The 20,485-nt window shown below is 44.6% G+C and overlaps 1 protein-coding gene across 2 annotated transcripts; it reads left to right on the top strand.

Annotated features, from left to right (window-relative positions):
* Window positions 1-1,525: 1,525 nt before the first annotated feature.
* CRYM (crystallin mu) lies at window positions 1,526-18,917 on the top strand. Of its 2 annotated transcripts, XM_060031879.1 has the most exons (8): window positions 1,528-1,923; window positions 2,426-2,579; window positions 4,479-4,541; window positions 7,753-7,854; window positions 12,034-12,217; window positions 15,584-15,705; window positions 16,418-16,502; window positions 18,561-18,917. In XM_060031879.1, the coding sequence occupies exons 1-8, from the start codon at window positions 1,754-1,756 to the stop codon at window positions 18,623-18,625; spliced, it is 945 nt and encodes a 314-aa protein (XP_059887862.1). In that variant the 5' UTR covers window positions 1,528-1,753; the 3' UTR covers window positions 18,626-18,917. The 2 variants fall into 2 exon arrangements, with proteins under 2 accessions (XP_059887863.1, XP_059887862.1); XM_060031880.1 differs by lacking the exon at window positions 7,753-7,854 and having other exon boundaries at window positions 1,526-1,923.
* The last annotated feature ends 1,568 nt before the right edge of the window (window positions 18,918-20,485 follow it).

Here is a 20,485-nt window from a genome sequence, read left to right as displayed (position 1 = left end):
CAAGACCAATTTTCCCAGCGCTACTTTAGTGAGGGCCTGGGTGATGGTACGCAAAGCTTTATAAAGAACACGATTTGAGGTGATTTACAGACTAGTCCTGTTCCTACAGGATTTGCTAGAAACAAATACAAAAGCTTTCTACTTGACCAGGGCTCAATTTTTAAATACACAATGGAAACAAACAAAAAACCATCTGGCTTTCCTATTTCATTTCTCTTTTAGTTGGTGAGTATTTGGTTTTGCTTTTTTTCCCTCAAGAATAATGAGACACACTGCTGTTTTCTTTATACCTCTGTCATTTTTTAAACCCAGTAATTGTTACATCATAATAATTATAACAACACAAATAATGAGCCGTAAACACTTCCGTAATCCCAGCAGCCCTGGGCCTGCATTTCTAAGGATGGTGAACTGAAGAAACAAATTTGTGTAATCGAAATAAGCTTTTCCAACCACCGCCACATCTTCTCTGTGTTTTGATGATACAAGAGGTTTTCATTTATTATGTGGCTACTCTGTGCCAAGCACTGTGCTAAGTACATTACATGTGATTTATTATTTCATTGGTACATATTTTGACACTTACTACACTGTCTTTCATTATGATGTGACCATTTCCTAAGAAGTGCCCTATGTAGCTCCCAGTGAAAATATCAGGGGAGCACAACTTACGCACTGGAGTCTCCTGACCTGTCTCCCGGGCTACACTCTTGCTCCTTTGTTTCACCCTCTGCATTGGTACAAGACCCTTCTATCTAAATGTTTAATCTCTTTAACCATGTAATTCCCTTCCAAAGAATCACCCTCTTAGCTGCTTGACTTCAAGAAGCATCCCAGTTTTACGTCTTGGTGCTCCTAGATATCAGTCCCTGGTTCCAGTCCAACTCTGTCCTCAAGGAGGAGACAACATTCCTTCCACCCCTGGGTTTAACCTGGCCCGAAATGCCCTCTTACACCCTTTCTGCCAATGTAGCCTAATGGCTAGGAGTAGAGTTCTGGAGTCTCACTTCAAGGGCAGATCCCAACTCCTCTGCTGACATGACATCTTATGCATTTGGCGATTTGTGACTAAGGCCATTATATCTTGTCCTGGGAACTTCCTCCTTTTCTAAAGGTGAAGGTTAGTTCAATTAATTAGCCCAGGAGAATACTGTGCACTCGAAGCGGTCAACAGCCCGGGATCTGGGGGGGGGGGGGGGGGGGGGGATGGGGTTGGAGTGGGAGCGAGGTTGGGATAAGAGACTCCAGATGGGGACAGAATTGAAAGGAAAATGGTTTTTAATAACCTTCTATCTCCTTTCATCTAAGAGCTCCTAAAAAGCAGGCAATAATTTAAGAAATAAGGGAGCCCATCATTGTTTGCCCCCATCTCCCTCTGTCTCCTCTTTCCCAGGCAGCAGGACCTAGACAGCAAATAGAGGCGTTGGGGGGAGGGAAGAAGGTAGGGCGCCAAAGTAACATGTTTTGCAAGGAATGTGACTATAGCTAACTACAGGAATTGAGAAAGTGGAGCCAAGAATACTAACTCCCAGCCAGCCCGCCGCGTCAACTCCAATCTCGGGGAACCTGTGTCTGGAGCGGACCCAGCTCGCCCACCCCTGCGGATGGGGGTTGGAGGAAACCAGATTTGCTCCGCCCCCGGAGCTGGGCGGTGACCTGTAGGCGGCAGCGCGCCCTGGGCGCTCTCGCACAGGGCACAGCGCTGGAAGCGCGGATCCCCTTGAGCTCGCGGAGGTAGAAGGCCCGCGACGACATGAGCTCTGTGCCAGCGTTCCTGAGCGCGGCAGATGTGCAGGACCACCTCCGCAGCTCTAGCCTACTCATCCCGCCTCTGGAGGCGGCTCTGGCCAACTTCTCCAGCGGCCCCGAAGGAGGGGTCATGCAGCCGGTGCGCACCGTGGTGCCCGTGGCCAAACACAGTGGGTGAGTGAGGAAGGCCGGGCCAGGGTCTGGAGAAACTGGAAAGGAGGAAGAGGAGGGGTGAGAATGGAAGCAGCGGGAGGAAGGAAGGGAGGGCTTACCTAACCACTGCTAATAACAGCTCCCACCTGATTTTTGCAACCCACTGTGTCAAGTGGGCGCTTTACAGGAATTACCTTGTTTAATTCACTCCATATATAGGTAGGTATTGATGCAACATTTACTGATGGGAAAACCGAGACTCAGAGAGGTGAAGTGAAGTACCCAGGGTTACGCAGCTAGTAAGTGGCAGAACTGGGGTGACTTTTCTCATCCAGAGCCGGATTCTTGAACGTACTCAGCATACTGCCAAAGGGAATGGCAGACGGATGGGGGTGGGAGGTGGGCGAGGGAGAAGGCCAGTAGGGCATTGAGGGAGGAAAGAGAAAGGAAGGGACATGAGGACTTGATAGGATACCTCAGCATTGATCGGAAGGGGTTGAAGCTGCTCCCTCTCTTCTTGTAGTTTCCTGGGGGTCATGCCCGCCTACAGTGCAGCAGAGGACGCCCTGACCACCAAGTTGGTCACCTTCTATGAGGGCCACAGCACCACCTCCACTGTCCCCTCCCATCAGGCCACTGTGCTACTCTTCCAGCCGAGCGATGGCTCCCTTCTGGCGGTGAGCAACTCCCTGGCCAGGGGTGGGTCAGGGCCCCTGTGCACAGAGCTAGGCTCAGAAGTTAGTTCTCTGTCGACCAGGGGGAGTTTTGAGTGTGACCACCCATGACCCTCTCTGAGTGACTGGATGCCAGTGACAGTGAAGGTTATCTGTGACTGTGTATCTGATTCCAGAACTGCCTAAGGATGCATAACCCAGCACCAGAGCCCACTGCTGCTTTAAGTGTGTGACAGTGTGGAAGGAATAATCTCGTCATTCTTGTGATGTTCTTGTCCTCTACCGGTTACTCCAGATATACAGCTTGCACAAACCCAGTAGCCAAGGAAACGTTTATTTAGTGAATCTCTGCAATGTGGAGTTACGTGAGTTACAGACTAGGGGTGCTCTCTAATACCTGGGAGTTTTTTTCTAAGGGATACACAACGACCTGTTATAACATTTAATGGTAATATCAAAAAATAGTAGTAGTCCAAATGTATTAAGCACCTTGTGTGCGTCAGGCACTGTTCTAAATACTTTGTATGTGTTAATTCTCTTAATACTTAGAACCACTCTGAGGTAAGTAAATTTATTACCTCCATTTTGCAGATGAGAAAACTGAGTCATAGAGCAGCTATGCCAAACTTACCAAAATTTCCATAGCTCATAGTGGCATGGATGGACTTCACACCTACTCTGTGTAAGTCCAAGGCCTATACTGTCTTAAGACTATGCTCTCTACTGCCTTTCTCACTGCTGTTGACTGAGCACTTATCATGTACCAGGCAGGAGAAATTGGTCTCATTCAATCCTGACAACACTCCTCTGTGGGAGTGTTTATTACACCCTCACCTCCCCACCTGCTTTCTTTGGAGGTTCCTGAGGCTCAGAGCATCAGAGTCACTTTGCTTGAGGTCACACAACTGGTTAGTGAAAGTGCTTTTTGCCCTCCAGCCTGGCACTGAGGCCAGCCGGTTGAGTCCTCATCAGGGACGGACTCCTTAATCCAAACCGCCCCTGGATCCTTAGACTCTCCTTCTCAGAATTTCTGGTTCCCCAAGGAAGCTGCCCATTTATTCCTCCCCTGAAAAGAGTCTGTAGCTCTTCCCAGTCTCTGCTCATCCAATGGAAATGGCATCCATACTACCTACCAACAGTGCTTCCCCAGGAAACCGGGACCACCTCAGGCTTTGGAACTCAATGACAAGGCCTGAGATTCTTCCTGAATTCGATCAGTAGCCAAGCAACTCACTTCCTTGTCCATAAAATGAGAATACTCATACTACTTGGCGAGGACCAATTGAGATGATTAATATAAACAGAGAACAGTGCAAAGGATGGGAGTTATTACTGGCAAGGCGTAATTCAGAATCACCTGGGGAGCTTTTAAAAACAACAGTGTCTGGGTCCCATCCCTAGTGTTCAGATTCAGTCAACCTAAGGGTCATGTCTGGGCATCTGTATCTTCACAAACCTCCCCACATGTGCAGGAGGAGTTGAGAGCCACTGAGATAGAGTTTCAGGGCCCTTGCACGGATGTCAAGTGACTTACTCTTATTCCTGAAGTTTCTCCTTAATTTGATGTTTTGAGAATCCCAGGGCAAGTAAAGCAAATGGGCAATTCTTGAGGGCTCGCCATATGCTAGATGTTTTCACGTATGCCAGTGCATTTAATCTTCACAAAAACCCTCTGAGTGGTTGCCATTATCTTTATTTTTACAGGTAGGAAACCGGTGCTTAAAGATTAAGATGTTTTTTCAAAGTTGTATTTCTTATAAGTGGAGGGATTGTATCCAGGCAAAGCATTCTCTTTATAGAATATTATGATGCTTCCTAGGGCTAACGCTTTTAGAGCGTCTTCTCTCTGCTTAAGTGGTGGATAGGGGTGCCCCTTGTTCACTGTCTCTCCTTTCCTCCAAGGTCATGGATGGAAATATCATAACTGCAAAGAGAACAGCTGCAGTGTCTGCCATCGCCACCAAGGTGAGATTAGTGCCTGGCTGTGCTGAGCTGGTGGGTGGGATTGAGTGTCTCAAGTTTGAATGTCTAAGGTAGAAGTGAGGAACTCATTTGGAACTTCTTTGGACATAGCTGGAACTTCATATGCCAAATATGGGATGTCAGCTGAGCACAGTGATTCACGAAATGATTGGCTACCATTTAATGAGCCCAAGATTCCAGGTACCTCACATGTGCTATTCCTGATCTTCACACCAACCTTGCAAAGTAGATATGATTATCTCCATTTGCCAGGTATAAGGAATGTGGCTCAGAGAGGTTGTGTGAGTTGATCAGGGTCACACAGCTAACAAGTGGCAGAGCAAGAATTTAAAACTTGACCTCTCTGACTCCCAGGACTGCTTTCTTTCCCCTCTACCACACTGCTCCTGGCACATCAGTGTGGTTGCCCCATAGGCTAGAGTCAGTACTGCATACGAAGCAGAGGAGGAGATAAACAGATCCAAGCCACACAGATGTATCCATTCAGCAAGTATTGACTGAGAACCTACCACATATCAGGCACTGTTCTAAATGTCAGAGATGTGGTAGTGCACGAAACAGAGAGTTACATGCAGAGGGGAGGTGAGACAATAAATAAAATAAAAAGTAAAATACATAGTATGATTTGCTAAAAAAAATAATTAACCAACAGCAAACCCCTTTTGAGTTTACTAATAGGCTAGGACTTGCTTTAAAAAAATAACACGCCCACCCCCACCACCAGCTAGAAGGATGAAAATAAAGCAGAATTGAGAGCACTGGGAAGGGGTGATATTTTAAATTATAGAGGAAAGACCTCACTGGGAAGGTGATATTTGAGTAAAGACTGAAAAAGAAGTGAGTGAGTGAAACAGGAAGAGGGGAGGAGCTCTCCAGGCAGAAGGAAAAGCAAGTGATAGAGGTGATGATATTTCTAAGCATCCTACAAGGGCATCCTACAAGAAGAACAGTATTTTTAGAGGCTAGGGTTAAGAAGACGAGGTATCTGTAGGAACAGTTAAAGGCTGGAACCTTTCACATTAAAGGTCTGGGAATGCTGGTTTATGAGGCCTAAGCATAAAGGAAATGTGGGGTCTATCGGAGGGTTGGAGGAGCAGAGACCAGGTGTTCAAATTGTGAGTGTGTTAAGGTCTTCTAAACACATGATGGGGAGGGAAGACTGTGGGGATAAATCTGGTAATTATATAGGAAGGGAGTAGACTACAGTGTGCAGCTTGATGAACTGGCTTTGAAAAATTATATGCAGACCCAGTTCAGATTGAAATGATCAAGGGACTCTGAAGTATGTTCCCTGGTAACTTAGGAACAGAGAGACTCTAACCATACTGCCCTACATTTGAAAAGGACTTCGATCTTTTCCAAAATAATTTCCAAACCATTGTTTGATTTATTTTTGGATTTCTGGGAGGAAGGCAGAGCAAGTATTACTGGCCTCATTTTGTGCAGAAGGAAATGGAGTCTAGGGTTTCCTGTAGTCAGACAACCCAGGTAGCTGTGGGTCTTCTCGTCCCGGATCAGTAGTTTCCAACCCAGGCTACGCAGCAGCAGCAGCATCTGGGGAATTTTTTTTTTTTAATTCAGATTCCCAAAACCACTGAATTGAAATCGCTGAGGGTAGGGCCTAAGAAACTAGGTGTTTTGGTTTTTTATGGTATCTGGTTGATTCTGATGATCAACCAGGTTAATTCTTCTATCAGAGGTTAAAGGTTACTTTACAGGATACTGCAACAATTTCTGAAGCCCACGTGTACTTCCAAGAATAGATTCATATTAACTGAGAACAGAAAAAAAAATTTAGTTAAGGAAAAATTACATAATTCTCCTTATTGGACAGGAGCATAAGATTACTAGTCTTGTGGATATTGTCATTTTGAAAACTTTTCAAATCAAGGTTCTTTGAACTATAGTTGACGGCACAAAATGCTATCTCCTTCTGCAGCTACAGGAGACATCATCTCTAATCACCTGCCAATATTTGAGGCTCCTTTCTGCAAGTGATTAATAATTAAGAATACTTTCATTTTTAAGGTTGCACTCCAGAATCTCAATAATTAGCATTGTAAGAAAGAGCAGCCCCAAGGAGCTCAATTTTTATTAAATGAAATAGAGGAAAGGCAGAAGATGGTCTTATTTAATATGGATGGTTTGAGGAGCAAGTGTTGTCATCCCTCAATGCCAGTTGTTCTTAACTGAAAACAATTTGGCCAGCTGCCCCAGAGACAATTAGCAATGTCTGGAGATAGTTTTGGTTGTCGCAACTGAGGACATAGGGGGTGCTAATGGACAGAACCAGGGATGCTTCTCAACATCCTATAATGCACAAGACAGCCCACCCACCTGCCAACAAAGAATTATCCAGCCCAAATATCAGTAGTGCTGAGGTCAAGAAACCCCGCTCTGTTTCTCATAGGTAATGGTAGATATGTGCCAATTCTGTGCAAATAAGACTGTCTCTGTTTTCCTGGGGCTTACATACCAGTACAGGAAAATAAATTTGTAAACAAACAAGTGCTATGAAGTGGTGAAATCTATCAGGGTGGTCAGAAAGACTTTACTGGAGAGTTGATCAGAGAACCTCACTCACAAATAAAGACACACATACACCCTTAGCAGGTGCCACAAATGCCAGCTCTACATCCCTCTTTAAAGGAAGACGGAGGCTGAGTCAGGATCAACAGAGAGTGGGCACAGCAAATATAGCTGAGAACCTAGGCTCGCAAGGATTCATGGATTCCAGAAGCAACTAACAGCTCTCAGAAGTAGGTGTGGCTTATCATGCCCCTGAGATAGGGTAGCACAGCAGAAAGCAAGTGGGCTTTGGAGAATGAAAGATGTGGTGTTAGAGCCTCACTGTGCCATTCAGTAGTCATAGGGCCCTGAGCAAGTTACTTAACCTCTCTGGACCTCAATTTCTTTATCTGTGAGAGGAGGATAACAATGGGAGTATCTAGCTCATAGGGTCAATTGTCTGGGCTAAATGAGATCATGAGGCTTAAGCACTGGCATATGTTAGGTACCCAGTGAAGGCTCCTTCCCTCCCTCCCTCCCCACTCTGTGGAAACGGAAATACACAATGACATCTCCTTGATTGCCTGAGAGGTCTTGAAGTTCACCTGATTCTCAAACTGTATTTGATCTTCTCCTGGCTACTAGAGTCTCCCTTGACCTTTTCTATCTCATTTCTCTCAAATAGTTTTTGAAACCCCCCAGCAGTGAAGTGTTGTGTATCCTTGGAGCTGGCGTCCAGGCTTATAGCCATTATGAGGTCTTCACAGAGCAGTTCTCCTTTAAGGAGGTAGGTCCAGGGAGGGTTGTGGAGGAAGTAGCAGTGACCTTTCTCTGTACTCCTTTGTTACAGTGTGGGTTATGCTGAAATTGTCAGGTTGAGAGTCCCACCATCTAGACCATTCTTTTTTTTAATATAAATTTATTTATTATTGGTTGCATTGGGTCTTTGTTGTGGTGCACGGGCTTCTCATTGTGGTGGAGTCTCTTGTTGCAGAGCACGGGCTCTAGGTGCGCGGGCTTCAGCATTGTGGCGCACAGGCTTAGTTGCTCTGTGGTATGTGGGATCTTCCCAGACCAGGGATCGAACCCGTGTCCCCTGCATTGGCAGGTGGATTCTTAACCACTGCACCACCAGGGAAGTCCCTAGACCATTCTTTTTTTTTTTTTTTTTTTGCTGTACACGGGCCTCTCACTGCTGTGGCCTCTCCCGTTGCGGAGCACAGGCCCCGGACGCGCAGGCCCAGCGGCCATGGCTCACGGGCCCAGCCGCTCCGCGGCATGTGGGATCCTCCCGGACTGGGGCACGAACCCGCGTCCCCTGCATCGGCAGGCGGACCCTCAACCACTGCGCCACCAGGGAAGCCCCCTAGACCATTCTTTTAACAATTTGCCCAGAAGTCCCACTGGACGTGAAGAGTTGGGGGAAAGGCCTGAATCACCCCCTCCAGTTTCTCAGTTTGCAGGGTATGCTGAAGTACGCAGAGAGCCTACTCGGTTACTTAAAGGATTGTGTCATATCCATTACATACATTCAGGTGTTCTTTTGGCTCTTTCTATTGTTTCTCTTAGGAGAATCTGGGGTCCTTAAGTATTCAGGCTTAGGGATCCAGGAGCTGGGAATGAGGCCTAGAGAGCAGGAGGCCACAGCATGCCTTCTGCAGCCTAGATGTTAGTCTACTTTTCCCCATTCTGGCTGGCTCACACTTCCTATTATTTTTGATACATTTGATGCTACTTTTATTTTATTTTTTTCTATGTGTGTGAGAGGGGTGGGGTATATTTAAGGTATGATTTCTTGTGATAAAAATAATACTTCTGCTTTGAGAAATGAAGACTGTAATGAAGAAAACAAAAGAAAAATTCCCTTTTATCTGTTTTCAAAGACAAGTAGTTAACATTTCCAATCTCTCTCGTCTGCTTCTTGTAACATAGTTGTATGGTTTTTCTCTGCTTTTTTTATTAAAGTATAATTGACATATGACATCTTATTAGTTTCAGGTGTACATTGTAGTGATTTGATATTTATATACATTTCGAAATGGTCACCAATGTAAGTCTAGTTACCATCTGTCACCATACAAAGTTATTACAATATTATTGACTATATTCTCCATGCTGCACATTATATCCCCATGACTTAATTATTTTGAAACTGGAAGTTTGTACCTGTTAATCCCCTTCACCTGTTTTACCCATCCCCCAACCCTCCCCCCTCTGGAAATCACCACAAGTGGTTTATTTATTTATTTAACTTATTTATTTATTTAACATCTTTATTGAGGTATATTTTTTAACATCTTTATTGGAGGTTATTTATTTATTTTACAATGGTGTGTTAGTTCCTGCTGTATAACAAAGTGAATCAGCTATATGTATACATATATCCCCATATCCCCTCCCTCTTGCGTCTCCCTCCCTCCCTCCCTCCCCCTCCCCTCTAGGTGGACACAAAACACCGAGCTTATCTCTCTGTGCTATGCAGGTGCTTCCCTAGCTATCTCTTTTACATTTGGTACTGTATATATGCCAATGTTGCTCTTTCACTTTGTCCCAGCTTACCCTTCCCCCTCCCCGTGTCCTCAAGTCCATTCTCTACATCTGTGTCTTTATTCCTGTCCTGCCCCTAAGTTCTTCAGAACCTTTTTTTTTTTTTCAGATCCCATATATATGGTTTAGCATAAAGTATTTGTCTTTCTCTGTCTGACTTACTTCACTCTGTATGACAGACTCTAGGTCCATCCACCTCACTACAAATAACTCAATTTCATTTCTTTTTATGGCTGAGTAATATTCCATTGTATATATGTGCCACATCTTCTGTATCTATTCATCTGTTGATGGACACTTAGGTTGCTTCCATGTCCTGGCTATTGTAAATTAATAGCCAGGACACAATGCTGCAGTGAACATTGTGGTACATGTCTCTTTTTGAATTATGGTTTTCTCAGGGTATGTGCCCAGTAGTGGATTGCTGGGTCATATGGTAGCTCTATTTTGAGTTTTTTACGGGAACCTCCATACTGTTTTCCATAGTGGCTTATCAATTTACATTCCCACCAACAGTGCAAGAGGGTTCCCTTTTCTCCACACCCTCTCTAGCATTTGTTGTTTGTGGACTTTTTGATGATGGCCATTCTGACTGGTGTGAGGTGATACTTCATTGTACTTTTGATTTGCATTTCTCTAATAATTAGCGATGTTGAGCATCTTTTCATGTGCTTTTTGGCCATCTGTATGTCTTCCTGGGGAAATGTCTATTTAGATCTTCTGCCCATTTTTTAATTGGGTTGTTTGTTTTTTTGATATTGAGCTGCATGAGCTGCTTGTATATTTTGGAGATTAATCCTATGCTGGTCACTTCGTTTGCAAATATTTTCTCCCATTCTGTGGGTTGTCTTTTCGTTTTGTTTATGGTTTACTTTCATGTGCAAAAGCTTTTAAGTTTAATTAGGTACCATTTGTTTATTTTTGTTTTTTTCATTACTCTAGGAAGTGGATTCAAAAAGTTATTGCTGTGATTTATATCAAAAAGTTTTCTGCCTATGTTTTCCTCTAAGAGTTTTATAGTATCTGGTCTTAAATTTAGGTCTTTATCCATTTTGAGTTTATTTTTGTGTATGGTGCTAGAGAATGTTCTAATTTCATTTTTTTACATGTAGCTGCCCAGTTTTCCCAGCACCGCTTATTGAAGAGACTGTCTTTTCTCCATTGTGTATTCTTGCCTCCTTTGTCAGAGATTAATTGACCATAGGTCTGTGCATAGTCATCATGCCGAGGGAAATGGAGGTGATATCTTATTGTGGTTTTGATTTGCATTTCCCTATGTTCCAGTGGCGTTGAGCATCTTTTCATGTGTCTGTTGCCCATTGGTATGCCTTCTTTGGAAAAATATTTATTCAGGTCCTCTGCCCATTTTAAAATAAGGTTGCTTTATTTTTTAATATTAAATTTTATAATTTCTTTGTATATTTTGAATATTAACCTCTTAAAGATTTAATCATGTTAGATATACACAGTTGTATATACTGTATTTTCACTGAATGTTGTAATACCACTTTTCCACATTACTTAATTTTTGTATGGTATTTCATATTTTTCTATCAAGCAAGATGGTATAGTTAACCATTCTCTTATAAATGGACATATTGTATTGTTTTTCACCTTAGTTAATGAACTTACTCAGACATAACATTTATTTCCATATTTATTATATTTCCTTATGAGAGATTCTTTAGGCCTTATTTTCAGTTGAAGGCTGACAGCTGCCACCACAGACATCAAAATCTGTTAAGCAAGCTAGCAAGTCCCCACCTCCTGGTGATGCCAGTGACGCACCCTCTCCCACCAGCGCTTCCCAGGAATCTAACTGTAGCTATTACTCTTGGCCTTCTACTCTGCTGCACCATTCACTCCTGAAACCCTTCCAGATTTTAATTCCCTACATATCCTTCGGAGATCAACTATTCCAAGCACAGCCCTGCACATCCTGTTTGTGAATCTCATCCCTGTTATGACTCCTTTACAGACTCCCAAACATAAACTGTGAGTTTGATGCTGACTTTGCCTGTTATCATTTGCATTTTACAGACATGAAAACTTAGGCTGAATGAAGTTAAATATACTTCAGAAACAGTAAGTGACAGCAAGGATTGATTCTAAGCCTGTTTAGCTCCAGAACTTGCTCTGCTAATCATTAAGCTATATAGTAGCTATTAAGCTACTGAGGCTGTGTGTCCCAAGCTAGAAGTGAAAAACTTCCCCCCTTCTTGAAAGGGGAATGGGATAGAGAAAGGTCATTTTCAAATATCTGGCCCAGACAAATGTACATTCGCCATACGGAATGATTTAAATAACTACAGTCCTAACCCCAGAGTGGTTCAACTTTTCCTTGCACCCCTGGGCTTAATGAAACATAAACAGACAAATAATCATGGCACCAATGTCCCTCTTGTTACCCCCAATGAAGGTGAGGATATGGAACCGCACCAAAGAAAATGCAGAGAAGTTTGCGAACACAGTGCAAGGAGAGGTACGGGTCTGTTCATCGGTTCAGGAGGCTGTGACCGGGGCAGATGTGATCATCACAGTCACCATGGCAACGGAGCCCATTTTGTTTGGTGAATGGGTGAAGCCCGGGGCTCACATCAATGGTAAGCAGAGTGGCTCCATGAGCCTTGGGTGGCCAGACTCTCCCTTGGCTGGACCAAGAGGGCTGCATCTGCAGAGCTGTTTTACTCATGCAAAATGCTTGAGCGTTTTAATGGCCTCAGAAACATTTGAGTTCTGAAAAAAATGATACTCCAAAATATGAAACAAAAATCACAAACCTGAAACTAATAAATTTAATTAAAGTTTTATAAAGTGTATCATTATAGCAAATGATCAATTATAGCTCAGTTCTTAAATGTTATGAAATTTAAATTACAAAAGCCAAATGACTCACTTGTTCTTTAACAACACTTGGAATTATAAAAACAAATCTTTTAAAATTACAACACCAAAGACATTTAATGTGACATGTGGGTGCTTTTTAATATGTGGGATAGGATGGTTGGGACTCTAAACATAGGAGTTCCTGGGGCCTCTGAAGATCCTCAAATGGCCCTGGGGGTTATAACAAGATCTGGTCTATATTGAATACTTACTATTGCAGGTGCTGTTCTAGATTCTTTGTATGTACTATATCACTGAATCCTCACAACAACCGTATGAAGTAGGAGCTATTATTATCATGACCCCCATTTTACAGGTAGGTAAACCAAGGCATGGAAGGATTAAGAAACTTGCCCAAAGTCAGAGGTTCTTAGAGGCAAAACTGGGATTTGAACTGAGGTAATACACCCTCAGAGCCCAAGATCTTAAATGATACCCTATGTTATCTTTCAATAAGAAGACTGGATTCTGATGAGCAAACAATTGAAGACTCAAGAATTTAAACCTGGTATCAGTGCCCCATGTTTTAGTGACAAGCACATAGTGTGAACTCAGAGTCTAAAATGTCTGCACACACGTGCAAGGGCCAAGTTCATTCACAAATATGTATTGAATCCCTACCATGTGTCAGGCACTGTTCTAGATGCTGAGGATGCCACAGTAAACCAGCAATCAAGATCACTGCTTTCCCGCTGGTTACATTCCAGAGAAGGGAGGTAGACAACAAACAAGTAAACAAATAGATGAGCTAGATAGTTCCAGCTGAAGATAAGTTCTATAAAGGAAACAAAACGTGGTATGACTGAGGAATGGGCCATAGCAAATTGAAGGTCTCAGCCTGTGTGGGACTGGTATTATGAATGTGGGTCCAGGGGGTAGGTCTTACTCTTCATAAAGCCAGACTCGAACAGTAAGACCATTTCTGGAACGACTTAGGGAATCAAGAGAAACCAGTTCTTGGTGAAATGGACAAGAGCTGAATCTTCAGCAAGACTGACTTGATATTTTTTCAGCTTTTTCTTTTTTTTTTTCCAGCTTAAAACAGCACATATTTATTATCTCAGTTTCTGTGGTTAGGAGTCTGGGCATGGGTTAGCTAAGTCCTCTGCTCACACAAGGATGAAATCAAGGTGTTGTTCAGGCGGCAGTCTTATCCAGAGCCCGGAGTCTTCTTCCCAGCCCACATGGTCATGGCAGGTTCCTTGTGTTGTAGCACAAAGGTGCCCTTTTCCTTGGGGCTGCTGTCAGCTCCTAGAGGCTGTCCACATTCCTTTTCATGTGGACGCTCCACCTTCAAAGCCAACAACAGAGACTATCCCTCATGTTGGATCCCTATCACACTTTGAGTCTCTCTCCAGGAAGGAGAGTCAAGCCATCTCATATCTTTCCCTAGCCTAAAGACGACATTGGTTTATGTATTCACAGAGGCATTAAATATACTTAAGTATGTTGTAAGTGCAGTCAACAGGGAAGCACCAACCACAGATTTTACTTACTTTACAGCTTGGCTAAAGATACGCCCAATTCCAACCTCCCCTGCACGTCCCTCATCCTATCCCTGCAGCCCAACAGCCAGCGTCTGACCCTCACCCATTCTCGCCCCACTGCAGGAAGGCCAAGGCCCAGCCCGAGCCAAGCCCCTCCCTTTGCTACCCGGACCATCTCCATCAGCCTGAGTGGCCTTATGCAGCCCTTCGAGAACTCACCCTGCCTCCAGATTGGGGGCAACAAGAGCAATCAGAAGAGGTGGCTTGAGAAGCTACGGTTTTTCCCACCAGCTTATGATTTATTTATGAGCTTCATTAGTTGGTGCTTCTGTTCTATAGAACTTCTCACACAAACAGCCTTCAAGATGGACATTTTTACACCACTCTCTTTGAAAATTAGAGTGAGGGAGAACAGCAGGAGAGGGAACAAGTAGAGAAAACTGGATGGCAGTGAGAGAAGGCTTGTAAATGCTGCCTTATATTTGTATAAAGCTTTATAGCAGTTTCCAAAGACTGGCTGGCATGGGCCGGATCCAGCCAGCAGATGTGTTTTTTTCAGACCATAGAGTGTTCTGAAAATCAAGAACTAACACATGCAAAGAGATTTCCTGCTTCTCTTTTAAAAAAGGAGCAGGGATAGGGGAAGCTTTCTAACAGTGGCCCTGCATTCTCACATGGCAACAATTAGCTTGAGCTGAACAGTAACTGTCCGCTTTAGAAGGGTCTGCTTTCTTCTCTGTACCTCAGTCTCCACCATTTCCAATCCACTTCCTCTGACCAGTTCTGCTCATTTTCATTACCTTCCTGGCCCTGCAGGCATCTGGTTGCAGCCTCTGCGTATTCCTGTGTTCCAGCGCCAGGAGTCACGATTCCTTGGATTCATCATTATGGTTCTGGGCTCTGCAGAGGATGTGAAACCTTGGTGCCAGGGTGCAGCCAGTTTCCTCTTTATTGGGGCTTCTCTCTGACCCTAACACTGGGCTCTTTTCTCGTGAATTAAGAGAGAAGTGGTTGGGGGCGAGGGATGGGAATGATTGAAGAGCAAGCAGACAGACAGAAGATAGAGGAGTGCGGGGTCTGAATAAGCTCCACGTAACGTCTCTGTTTTAGGGGTTTTGTAAGGAGGTCTCTGTTCCTGATGAGTGGAAGAAGCATGAAAGGCATGTACTGTCTCAGAGCTATAGACGCACTTATTAGATACTTAACCTCGGCATGTACCACTTCTTTGAGCCTCAGTCTGTGTGCTTTTTAAATGGGAATCAGATGTGAAGTGTGCTTGTGAGGACTATGAATGGTATGTGTGAAACATCCCACAGATAGTAGGCACACAGCAAATTAATGCTAAGTTGCCTCGAAATCTTTTTTTGGTAATGAGAATGGATATGAAATGGAAAGGAAAAAATGCCCAGGTATCATTCTTATTAGTGAATTCAGTCTCGTCGATGGGGAGGGAGTTGGCCTGGGGAAATGGGGCATTCCACATCTGTTCCCATGTGTCCTCTGTCACCTCCTTTTCCCCACCCCTTTCCTTCTTTGGAGTGTTTGGTATCCCTTGTGGCCATTTCTAGGCTCAGGGTCTGTTTTGCTGTCTCTTAGCCATCGGCGCCAGCAGACCTGACTGGAGAGAGCTGGATGATGAGCTCATGACACAGGCTGTGCTGTATGTGGATTCCCAGGAGGCCGCCCTGAAAGAGTCTGGAGATGTCCTCTTGTCCGGGGTGAGCCTCCTTTCTGGTGGGCTGTTGCCTGGATGGCCTCACCTGGATCCCAGGGTTTCATTAACACCCCCTTCTGTCTGGCCTGCTTCAGACCTCGGTAACCCTTACCTCTTTGTGGGATGACAACTCCCAAACATCTCTCAACCTTTTCTAATCCCCTCCCAGAATAATGTGGCCATTATGTGGTGATGTGTTTTCCTGTCCCCTTTGCCTGAAGAGAGCGGCTTGATGGACTTTTCTGTTGGACTGGGCTGTCCTATAGAGCAGTAGGATTGGAAGATAGGAGCCTGTTACAGCCTGGAAACTTTCCCAGTGTGGCCAACAAATTAGGACTAGGGTTGGCCACTTTCTGGCCTTTTTTTTTGTAATCAGGGCATAGAGGCAAGAAAAGGGCTGCCAAAATGAGTGTTCAGATAAGAACAGGCCTATTTCCTCACTGACAGTATCCTGGCAGGACATTCCCCTGGCTACAAATTTGTATCTCTGCAATCACAGTATCACAGAGGCAGATGGTACCCGCGCCCGCCACCCCTCCTCCCAAAAAAAAAGGTTTAAGGTGGAGGCTTCCTTCCTGACATCATCCAGTTTACACAAGGTCCTTTTATCAAGTTTATCCCTTATCCAGTTCAGGGACACCCTGCCCTGGCTTCAGAAGCTGGCCCTGAGCAGACATTAGCCCCATGGCCTGGGTCAGTGTGTGTTCATTTCACAGGCCGAGATCTTCGCTGAGCTCGGAGAAGTGGTAAAGGGAGTGAAACCAGCCCACTGTGAGAAGACTACGGTGTTCAAGTCTTTGGGTAAGAGCCATTGCTCCCAAGGCACAAACTTAACCAGAGCACAAGGTAGGTTTACCCACGGGTGGGAAGAGGAATGGGTCAGCAGGCTCCACAGCTGAAGCATTGTGAAATCTATGACTCAGGTCAATTATTTACGTCGGCATAGTGGTGAAGCCCATGAACTCTGGAACTGGTCAGTCCTGGGTTGGATTCCTTTCTCTGCCACTCCCTGGACACGCGTCCTTGGGCAAGTGACCTCACCTCTCTGAGCCACAGTTTTCTCACCACCTGTTCCCTGGAGTTTTTGTGAGAATTAAGTGAGATGTGTATACAAAACAATGTGAGGGCTTCCCTGGTGGCGCAGTGGTTGAGAGTCCGCCTGCCGATGCAGGGGACGTGGGTTCGTGCCCCGGTCCGGGAAGATCCCATATGCCGCGGAGCGGCTGGGCCCGTGAGCCATGGCTGCTGAGCCTGTGCGTCCGGAGCCTGTGCTCCGCAACAGGAGAGGCCACAACAGTGAGAGGCCCGTGTACTGCAAAAAAACAAACAAACAAACAAAAAAACAAAAAACAATGTGCACACAGCAAGTGTCAGCATTAAGACAATGACACTCAGAAGAAGATATCCTTCAGAGATGGGAGGACAGGAGAAAAAGATGTTTAAAAACAGGGAGCTTAAGAGAAATAGCAGGGAGCCCCAACCTGACGGAGACCCAGACAGGAAGTACAGCCTGAGACCTTTTTTCCCCTCCTTCCCTACCTTTCTTCTTGCTGATTTAAGAAGGTCTTCAGTGGGGAGCCCCATTACTACCTGAGTTAGCACAGGCAGAAGCCCAACAAAGAAGGGGCTCCCAGCGGCTAGTTTGCCCCTCAGCCCAGCTCTCCCATCCCACCAGATTTAAGGAAATGGACACACGTGGTAACAGAGCTAATATTCAGCTCCTACACCTAAAATATTGAACTACTCTCAAAATGGCTGGTAAATATTTGCTGCCCTGAGCCCCTCAGCCTCACCAGACCTTACATATTTGTTAATGATTAAGCAACCAAAGCTTTAATGCCTGGCAGAGTATTAAGAGTACTCTGACCACCCAGCACCCATGCCTTGCCATCTGTTAAATATTTTTTTTAAATCTCATGCACAGAAAGACAGGCAAACACAGTATAAGCTTTATCTAGAGCCTGGTTCAAAGACATCACACTGGTCTAGTTGGGTCTGAAAGTCTCATTGTTCCTAGCAGATCAGAGGTCAGCCGGCTCCCTTCAGGAGACACAGCACCGCATAGCCCTGCCCTACACCTCTGAGCAATTTTTCCTTTCTCACTTCTGGGGACTGGTTTATCGGCACAGCCGTTCATCCAGCAGGTGCACATTAAATACCTGCTATGTGTCAAGCTGCATACTGGGTGCAGTGGTATCTACAAAAATTAATAAAAACTGGCCCCTGGCCTTTAAGAACATATGTCCATTCAAGCTTAAGGTTTGTGCCCCAAACTATAAGACAAAGGGTCCGTTGCTGAAGGATTCAGGGTTTGGACTAGACCAGAGGGTCCAACAAACTGCAGACCACGGGCTAAACCCAACCTACCACCTGTTTTTGTACAGCCCACAAGTGAAATGGTTTTTACATTTTCGAATGATTGGGGAAAAAATTAAGAATGTTTTGTGACATGTGAAAATTTAAGAAATTCCAACTAGCGTGTCCATAAAGAAACTTTCCTTGGAGCACAGTCAGGCTCAGCTGTTTCCCTGTTGTCTGTGGCTGCCCTGGCACTCCAATGGCAGAGTTGAGTAACTGCAAGTAATTGGCCTGCAAAGCCTGAAATCTTTACCATCTGGCCCTTTACAGAAAGTGTTCTGACCCCCGAACTAACGTCTGAAGGATACGTAAAATTTCTTTTGTGGGCGTTTCTTGCCTTGTTCTGCCCTTTGCCAATACTTCAAGCCTGAACTCACCTCTGGGCATCAGTCCTTGTTACCCTGATGGACACTGTATCAGGGGACTGCCAGTTCTGGTATCTGGGCTGTTTGAGGAAAAGTTGTTCTGACAAAAGGTGAACCAAATTTCTGTCCATTCCAGGAATGGCGGTGGAAGACATGGTTGCAGCCAAACTTGTGTACGATTCCTGGTCATCTGGTAAATAAAACGAAGGAACTTTGTGTTGAATGGATGCTACAGCTCAAGGGGTATTAAACTAGTTGTCTCATAATCTCTAGATTAGATGAGGGAGCCCAGTGATCTATAGTTTCGTGCTTATCCTGTCTTACCTTAAATAATGAGATCCCCTTTTGTGTTTGTAGTTAGAAAGCAAAACTAAGTGGCCATTCTCTGTATGCCAGATTATATTAGCGCTCCCTTTCCCCTGTATTTCACTACCTTTTGTAATCCCTTGAAATAAAGCTTTTTCCCATTCTGCAGTTCTTGCTTTGGTAACTTCTGTCCCTCACAGCAAGGAAAGTGAGGGGATCAAATGCTCCCGTTCACTCCCTGCAGGAGCTCCGATGGCTATAGTTAAATTTTTTCTATTTTATTAATTGAGATACAATTTACATATCATAAAATCCACCAGTTTAAAGTATATAATTCAGTGTTTTCTAGTATAGTCACAGGGTTGTGCAACCATCACCACTGTCTAATTTCAGAACATCTTCATCACTCCAAAAAGAAACCCAGGAGCCATTAGCAGTCAGTCCCCATTCCCCCTTCTTCTCAGCCCCTGGCAACCACTAATCTACTTTCTGTTGTTATGGATTTGCCTTTTCTGGACATTCATATAAGTGGAATCATATATTACATAGCCTTTTGTTTCTGGCTTCTTATAATTGAAATTTCAAGGAACAGCAGAGCTTCTCTATGGGTCAGAACTCCTTCAGTCACAATCGGTAGAGACCACAACTCAAACTACCTTAAGTTGAATGAATGAGTGAGTGAAGAATGGGATTCATTGGCTCATAATTAAGAAGTACACAGGTAACTGGTTTCAGCTATAGCTGGATCCAGGGGGTCCAAGTGTCATCAGGACCCAGTCCTGCTCTCTCTGTTCCTTGGCTCTGTTTTCTTTGGTGTTGGCTGCATTATCAAGTAAGCTCTCCCCTGATAGTGGCAGGATGGGTGCCAGCAGCTCTTGAATCATAGTCTGTCCTCTTCAGCAACCTTGGCAGAAAGAGACATTCTCTTCCTTAACAGTTAAAAGTCTCAGAATGGAGACACACCGGACCATCTAGGGCCTGTGCCCATATGCATAACTAACATAGTGGCTAAAGGCAATGGAATATGCTGTTTGGCCAGGTCAGGCCCATATGCTTATTATCCCTGAACCACTGCATCATCCAGGGGGATCTAATTCCCCTATTAGCCAAGCCTGGGTCACATGCCCCCCCTTGAAGCCAGTGGTGCAATCAGCCCATCTGACCACATTAGCTAACAAAAGGAAAGGGGTCTCTTACCAAAAAGGGGGAGGACTGTATGTTGGGTAGGCAAAATCTCAGGTGTGCCCTACAGTATCCGTGTTGAAGGGCCATTAGGAATCATCCAGTCCAACCTCTTCAACTTACAGGTGGGAAAACTGAGCTGCAGCAATGCTTTCCTCAGGTCCCCTGGGTTACTAGCAGAGCTGTGTTGTCCGTGTCCTGTCAAAGACCCATTCAAATACTCTCTCTCCAATGCCTAGGCTGGTTATAAGTCAGCAGCAAAGAGATGCATATTATTTTGCTTTGTTTTCTTACCCAAATTCCTCCTGGCAGGCCTCTTCATGCTGTAGGTAGCTTACCCAAAAGTTTATCATGTTTGCCAGACTGTCTAGCCTTTGTGCTAGAACAAAGTACCCACGTGATCTGCTCTGCACACCTCAAGTGACTATGGAGTCTTTCTGGGGATCTTAATGGTCACAACTCTAAGGATGTGTAGAGAAGGGTGTGTGACGATGAGATTATCAAAAGCACCTTAATTTATTCATAGATTTCTTCTTTCATTCATAAGAGTCCCTACAATAACTCACGCTAGGC

The sequence above is a fragment of the Delphinus delphis genome, chromosome 15 (genome assembly GCF_949987515.2).
Source record: "Delphinus delphis chromosome 15, mDelDel1.2, whole genome shotgun sequence".
Taxonomy (NCBI): Eukaryota; Metazoa; Chordata; class Mammalia; order Artiodactyla; family Delphinidae; genus Delphinus; species Delphinus delphis.
The sequence above is the reverse complement of the archived record's forward strand: the minus strand, read 5'-3'. Positions and strand labels throughout refer to the sequence as shown.

What these genes read in the sequence shown, in the direction of transcription:
- CRYM (XM_060031879.1), top strand. Translation starts at nt 1,754, where the DNA reads ATGAGCTCTGTGCCAGCGTTCCTGAGCGCGGCAGATGTGCAGGACCAC. An exon ending in GCGATGGCTCCCTTCTGGCG is followed by an intron (nt 2,580 to 4,478) that starts GTGAGCAACTCC and finishes CTTTCCTCCAAG; the next exon opens with GTCATGGATGGAAATATCAT. An exon ending in GCCCGGGGCTCACATCAATG is followed by an intron (nt 12,218 to 15,583) that starts GTAAGCAGAGTG and finishes GCTGTCTCTTAG; the next exon opens with CCATCGGCGCCAGCAGACCT.